The sequence below is a fragment of the Amia ocellicauda genome, chromosome 17, assembly GCF_036373705.1.
Source record: "Amia ocellicauda isolate fAmiCal2 chromosome 17, fAmiCal2.hap1, whole genome shotgun sequence".
Classification (NCBI taxonomy): domain Eukaryota; kingdom Metazoa; phylum Chordata; class Actinopteri; order Amiiformes; family Amiidae; genus Amia; species Amia ocellicauda.
In genome coordinates this window covers 25,541,491-25,549,276 of record NC_089866.1, presented here as the reverse complement: position 1 = coordinate 25,549,276, position 7,786 = coordinate 25,541,491, and the positions used below count along the sequence as shown (strand labels likewise).

Below are 7,786 nucleotides of genomic sequence, written 5' to 3'. Positions count from 1 at the left end.
CAGGAGATGGAGTATGCCATTTCTCTAACCTTCAGACGCTCGCTGTGCCAGCAGCCCAGGTCCAACCCCTGCTGCGGTTATTCTAAACCACTGTTATTCCAGGCCCCTGACAATGTAGTAAGGAGGGGGTGGTAGTGGGGGAGCTTGGACAGGACATATTTTACCTGTCAGTGACTAAAGAAGGCAACGTTTATTTATAACCCTGCTGACAGGGGCATCGGGGCGATATATAATTCCACCCCACCCAGACGCCCCATTGTTGAGCAGCAGCTGGGAAGTTCCTCTTTGTCCTGTTACACCTCCAGCAATGGTGAGTGCACTGAGAGAGAAAAACCTATGTAGGAATGCATGAGCATCGAAGCTAGCTAGCAAAAAGCCTTGCAGAGGTTTACGATATGGCTGCGGCTCGGCCCTGGCTGGCACTGATGCCGTCTTTGCCCAACATGATACCTCCTATGCAGGACTTTTTGGGAGCCTCTTCCCCACCTCCTCCCACTGATTGTCCCAAGTTGTCCTTGCAGTCGTGCGTTGTTGCCAGTCTCTGCTGTTTCCTAGGCAGGGAAATGTGCTTTGCAGTGTGGAGTGTATTGCAAAGTAAGGATGATAAAACCCAGCTGGGGTATTTTTTCATTCTGCAGATCAATTGTTGAGCTTTTGAGTATTTTGAGTATGAGATCCGAGCTGACTAATGGCAGCTGTTGTTTGCACTATCCCAGAGGCAAAACAATACAGGAGTTTACTATAGTGGTTTGGAAGGAACGATGATTTTACCATTGAAGCATTTACTGCAAAGCACACGGTTTATAAGTAGCACCATCGTAAATATGACTGTAATTACAACAGTGTCAGCTGTAGTTTGATTTTAAAAATACTGGTCAGCATAGTTGAAGTACAGTTTGTACATCTGTACTTCCAGGTAATATGGTAATATGTAACTGAAGTGTTCACAGGAGTTTATGCTGTGCTTTAAACACATAGGGAAGCAACACCATTTACTGTAATTTGTACAGGTTAATCACAATTTGTATTGGAGAAAGTGTAAATATATAGGCATATATAAGCTTTTTTTACCTAGCTTTTTTGTTTATTGTACCTGGCTATAGTATTTTAATTTGTTAGATTTATAATTATAATTTTCCTAGAATTTGTATAGAAGGCTGATTAACCCAGGGCTGTTAAGAAAACTTGAAGTGCAATGGTAGTGTGTGAATATGAGCAACAAAAGCAGGAACAAAATGCAGTATGGAGTAAAGACTTTAAACTTCTTCTATTGTAAATTTTGAAAGCTAGTAGACCATGTGTGTGGAAACTCCAAAGTGTGTGCTGAGGCAAGTTGGTAACAGAACGCTTTAAGCAACAACTGGACGAATCAAATATCACTGCTCTTGATTCATGTAAGGGGGGTGAAGGATTGCATTGTAAGAAGGAGTGTCAATTGATTTTGCCCAGCTCCATTTGCTTTGAATCTACAGCCTGAGTGCATGGGAGGAGTTAGGGAATAAACGCTGAAAGGATAGAAGCAAATGCAGAACCAAAAGCATAAATATAGTGATTTATGTATTTTAAAGTTAAAAAAAGTAATATAAAAAATAATATTACTAATTATAGTTTGTCAATCTGATTGTACTCTTGTATGTCCTCCTGGATGAAGGTGTGTGCCAAGAGAATGGCGTCTGAAGGAGTCTGCAAAGTGTGATTCTGCCTAATGACCTTTCACTGTGACAGCACATTTGTTTAGTTGTTAATCCACAATGAGCTTGCACAGACAGATGCATTATAAGAGGGGGTGAACTGAGAGAATATGATATGATCATATTGAATTCTGTCCTTTCACACCCCTCTGTACACATACCCCAGTGTAATCCTTTCCTTTGCAAAACGTACCCAAATATAGGTGCTCAGAATACTGCATCTGAACACCGAATTCAATACAGCCTCTGCACCATTCCTCAAACTTGAACAAACTTTATGGGACATGAACAAAACACTTAGTCCAGGTGACAATTTAAAAAAACAAATATTCATATAGCAACGTTGATGAGACAAACTTTTTTGTTTTTTGTTTTCAAAGAATATCCATCTAGGAATGATACAGATTAGACAATCCCTTTCAGATATGCAAACTGGCACCAAGAGGCTTTCTGGTTCCAGACGTGTAATGTGTGGGTTAAACCCAACAAATGGACAGCAGAGAAAGAATGATAAAAAATTACTAAGGAGGTCTGTCACCAGGGGAGCCTATGACAACCATGATCAAATACAAAAAACAGAGATTTTGTCATGCGCAAAAATAAGGAGCAGCAAAATCAAGTTTAGACAGACTTCAGTTCCAAAGTGTACTGAGCGCTGCTAACATGGGTTGGGGCCAACTTCAATTTAATGGACCACATGCTGTAACTGTGCTTTTTGTCCTTTCTCCCTGTCCTAACAGGCACCAAAAAAGGCAAAGAAGAGAGCAGAGGGAGCCAACTCCAATGTCTTCTCCATGTTTGAGCAGGCCCAGATACAGGAGTTTAAGGAGGCGAGTATGGACCCATTTACTGCACCACACTCACTTCCCAGATGTTCAGTTTGCAAAGTCTCTCCCTGTAGGATCCTTTTGTATCGAAGGAGCAGGAGGGTCGTGCATTTAATCCCAGGACACTGCTGTTGTACCCTTGAGCAAGGTACTGTACCTAGATTGCTCCAGTAGAAACCCAGCTGTATAAATTGGTAATTGTATGTAAAAATAAGTTGCCCTGGATATATTTCTGCTAAGAAATATAATGTCATTCACAACAGTGTGGAAAGTTAGCACTATCATTAACCACCTGTGTCCCATTCGGCAGGCTTTCACCATAATGGATCAGAATAGAGACGGCTTCATTGACAAGAACGACCTGAGGGACACCTTCGCAGCTCTTGGTGGGTGCAGCCTTAACTAGGTGTATCAGACAAAATACATTCCTTCTGTAACTTTGATTCACGTGCAAATTAAATTAAATTAAATGAGGATCCTTTTAGTAGCACAATTACTCATTTTTAGGTCCACCATACTAGGAAGAAGAAGATTGGGACGAATTTCACATTCTATGAAGATAAAGACCTCAAACACAGTTACAAGAAATGCTGAGGTTACAACAGATGTGTCTTCAGAACTTGCAAATTGCAAATTACTGTACTAAATGTATATATTTTGGAGCCCAATTTCCCAAATATATATTTAAAAAATAAACATCTAAAAGTATAGATGAATATATATTGCAATATTACAAAATAGCAAGGAAAGATATATATTAATAGTCATGTTGAGAGCATATTGCAATATACATTTACAAATACACTTTTATATTCCAGCCAAACAGGCAAGTACTTTAAAGTATCTTCAATATTTTCAAATGTATTTTGTATTGATTTAATTTCCCATACATCTGTTTAAGATGGCAATGTATTTATTTTCGATTAGGAATAAATGACACACTGAATACATTTGCTGACTGCTGGCCTCTCAATGCAAATAGGAAACTTTTCCACCGTTAGCATCCCAAATAGCATTTGATTGAGAAAAGACTGTAGTGTGCGACTGACCTGTGCCTTCCTCTCCACACTGCAGGCCGACTGAATGTGAAACAGGAGGAGATTGATGAGATGCTGAAGGAGGCCCCTGGACCAATCAACTTCACGGTCTTTCTAACTATGTTCGGTGAAAAGCTAAAAGGTAATGCTTATGGAAGGGGGGGGGCACCTGCACTTCACCTTCGATACAGTGCATCAGTCAACATCAATACATCTTGCAGGTTGAGGCCTACACTGCAGACAGCACTGATTCTAATAAAAAACTATGACACAAATAACACTGAACAGTTTGGCCAAGCACCGCATGGTCTTGAGTTATATCAGACGAGTTGATGGACACCTACGATTGAAAATTGGAAGCTACCAAAGTAACGCCCCCCAGATCGTTAAGCAGTGTCGTGGTGGTCGTGATGCAGGGGAAGATTTCACGATAGCGAGATAGCAGTTGAAGTTTGGCGATGACGCTCACGCTGGGTCTTAACTGCACCCAACGTCGATCAATCCTGAACGATCCTGAAGTAGATCGCACAAAGTGCCGTCAATGATGGCAGTCGATCGCGGAAGAATCGATGTATTCAATAGCTTTGATTTTCATAAATTCGTTCTATGTATTTATTTAGCTACAACAAAGCCAGGTTCAGCCACTTTTGACAAATAATTGTTTACAACACTGCTGCCATAAAATACAATTACCTGAAACAAGTAGTAGGCCACACATTGTAGTGCAGTCTAACACGTTTGCCTATGTATAGGCCTAGACATATTGCATGATTTAAGAATACGTATATAACGTCTGACATATGTGTGGCAGTAGTCAGCATGTAATGCATCACCGACCTGTTAGTTCGTCAATAACACTCATCATTGCTGCAACTACATTATTTTCAGCCTCCGCCATTTTTACCGACTGGTTCCGTTTCTGCGTTCTGATCACGGTCACAAGTTATTGGTCAAAGGTGGCTTAAAGTGTTGTGGTAGAAACGGGAAAACGCGCCACTATATCCAGAAAGTGGCAAACTGTCGTACACACGACGCTCTGACCTGAAACTACAGCGACGCGTTACGCACACCTGCACGTCGCCTCACGAACGACGCAGCGGTCCCGCAGCCCTGTCTCATTTCTTGTGTTCGGTTTAATACATCTTTAACGTTGAAAAGACATTTGACATCTCCCTTTCCAGCTGCCGCACATGCAATCAAATAAATCAACCCTCCAGAGACACAGCTCGTCTGAAACCCATTTCTGTGTCAGGATGATCATGTGAAACTGCTGCTATGACTTGCAGGTGCTGATCCTGAGGAGACCATTCTGAATGCATTCAAAGTATTTGACCCAGAGGCCAAAGGAGTTTTGAAGAAGGATTAGTAAGTTATATATTATTTGTATTATTGTGTTTTTTTTACATGAGTTTGATGTGTTTGTTTTGGTGCTTGAATTATTCAATTCGTCATCAAGTAATTTAATTCTGGTTTTCTAGCATTTTCTGTAACCCAGGTCTTGAAGAACTAAGATTATCTTGATTTTGAGTCACTGACCATGGTCGAGACTCCTTGTTTATTTTGTTAATTAATTATTAAGGATTTTTAAAACAAATTATGTGTGTGTGTGTGTGTGTGTGTGTGTGTATATATATATATATATATATATATGTATTTATATATATATATATATATATATATATATGTATTTATATATATTTATGTATTTATATGTTTGTGTGTATACAAAAATATTATTATTCAAATATAATGACTAAATCAAAGCCACCCAGACAACTCCCATAAAAATATATGTATATTTATTACAGCTAAAAACATATACAGTATATGATTTGAATCAAAAGTAATTTTATTTTTGTATCCAGGTTTTAAAGCTGACTTTCACAGCACAAACGTGAACCAGTTTCTCTAGTAGTCGTGCTTGAATGTAAAAGGAAACCGTAACCAAACAATCTCTCTGCATCAAAAGTGTTGTTTTCCTCATAAAGAAAACAAAGAATTCCTCCACACTCAATTTTTCAAATTTACGTCTGCACCTTCTTTTACGAAGAAAGTTTTGCATTTGCCACTCTATCCTGCTTGCCCTTAAATAATTCCCTGAGAGATCAATTAATGAATTTAGCAGGAAATAAAATACACCAGAGGAAAAATAAAATACCACTTCTTGACTTCATATACTGATTCAGTCTAGGATCAATCTCTTTGGCATAGGCACTTCAGAAGAACACTGTTAATATACAGGTGAACTCATATTGTACTGCTCTGTGCTTTTCAGTGTTACAGAGATGCTGACAACCCAAGCTGACAGATTCTCCACCGAAGAGGTAGGTTTTGAGCTACACACAAGGATTACACTGTTTCCCTAAGGCTCTGCTACTACTAAAGACTTATGATTGACAGAAACATCATAACAGAAACACACAGTACCATATGAACTGGATCTCTGAGACACCGTAATGACAAAGCTACCAACATCGTTTTGTTGTTTCCTATTAATTAACCACAATTTGATTCCTTGTTGTATGATTGGCATTCTTGTGTCTTTATTCTTATTGAAATCAAACACTATGTCAGATCTCTAGTTTGCCCCAGAAAACTGTACATCTGCACACATGTAATCAATTATTTATAATAAATAATCACATAATAATAATAATAATGATGATAATAATAATAATGTAGATTTTGCCCAAATTAATGTGAAAGATTTTGGTGCAAATACCCTGTCAGCAGTCCCAAAAGATATTCAAACAATTTGGGAAGTAAACAAGAGTGTCTTTGTATGGCTACTGGCTAGTTCTTAGCTGCTGCAACTGTTTTCAGTGTGGCCAGCTATAAGGCTAATATTATTTCACTGCATCTATTCTCCCTCTCCTCGCCTCCTAGATGGAACAGATGTTCACAGCTTTCCCTCCAGATGTGGCTGGTAACCTCGACTACAAGAACCTGGTCTACATCATCACGCACGGAGAGGACAAAGATCAAGAATAGAGCGCTGGCCCCTTGTGTTAACCCCCCTCCTACCTTATCTGTGCCACTTTCCTCTATCCTAACATAGTTGCCCCCCCCGATACCACTCTCACCCAGTATCCACTCCCCTGTACTCCCTCTGCTGCTCCAATGATCAATCTCAGTCTAGCCACCTTGTAAATGACAGAACGCTTTCTTTACTGCCTGCTTGCAGCTACAGATCTTCATTGACGTCTTGACTGTAATACTGTGAGTTACAATCCTCTGCCACTTATTGCATATCACTAGATATACATATTTATGGGGTTTGGATTTAGTGTTATTTTGTTTTTGTTTGTTTGTATATTCCGTTTTGTTTCATTTTCCCAAGAGAGGACAAACACAAACCGTTTCTGGAAGTTCAAAATTAAACTTGTACAATAAATGATCTCGGCACTTTTCTTGCAGTTTGTTGACTTATTGCTCTTTTTTTTTCCCCCAACTGTTGCTTCGCTGACAGACAAAAAAGGCAGAAATCCTGACCTGTACCTTGGTCCTACATATATGCAGCTGGCAGGATTGAACAGGCTTAAAGTGTGTGTTTGCCTAACATTAGCATCCTCTTGTACACTAGTCCGTATTGGGGCAAGACTGAATAATGGATGCCTTCTTCCCCTTGGAGTTGTGTGAGCCCACTGCAAGAATGTCACCTTGTCTCTTACAGCACGCCCGATCTGAAAGCTTTGCTAACACCGGGGTCAAGACTGAGCTTTTAAATATTCCTGGGGGTAACACGACACCCCAACAGGAATGTAACAAGCATTAGACCTTGACAGGAGCTTTCAATGCTACTTGGATGGGAATATTATAGTAGCGCAGTATTAGTCGTATGTACTGTGTGTTGCCAGTTTACTGTATCTGAGGCTCTGTGCTGCGGAAATGGGGTGATGTTTTTTCAACAATCTTGTAGATTTCAATGTAAGAGACCATAGATATTGTTGCTATTAGCCCAGAAAGCACAAAACCAATTACCCAGATAGAACGGCAGAGATCTCAAATGTGGCTTCTTAAAGTACAGATCTTTATTGTTTTTAAAGGATTTAACTGAACTTCTTGGTCTTTGCTATTGTTAATTTTCTAAGCTTAGTTCTATGACCCTGCTATGTAAAAAATAGGAGAGATGTAGACATATATAAGGATCTTTGAAAATGTGCCCAATGAGAGCATCTGCGCATCTGTGTAGATATATGGTATCATAGGGAGGATGAATGCAGCTCTCTCT

The 7,786-nt window shown here is 39.5% G+C and overlaps 1 protein-coding gene across 1 annotated transcript; it reads left to right on the top strand.

The window, feature by feature from the left end:
* The first annotated feature begins 227 nt into the window (after nt 1-227).
* LOC136712785 (myosin regulatory light chain 2, ventricular/cardiac muscle isoform) lies at nt 228-6,971 on the top strand. The gene is made up of 7 exons (XM_066689547.1): nt 228-310; nt 2,432-2,521; nt 2,829-2,904; nt 3,593-3,697; nt 4,842-4,920; nt 5,831-5,879; nt 6,442-6,971. Exons 1-7 carry the CDS (start codon nt 308-310, stop codon nt 6,544-6,546), a joined length of 507 nt encoding a protein of 168 aa, XP_066545644.1. The 5' UTR covers nt 228-307; the 3' UTR covers nt 6,547-6,971.
* Nucleotides 6,972-7,786: the final 815 nt, after the last annotated feature.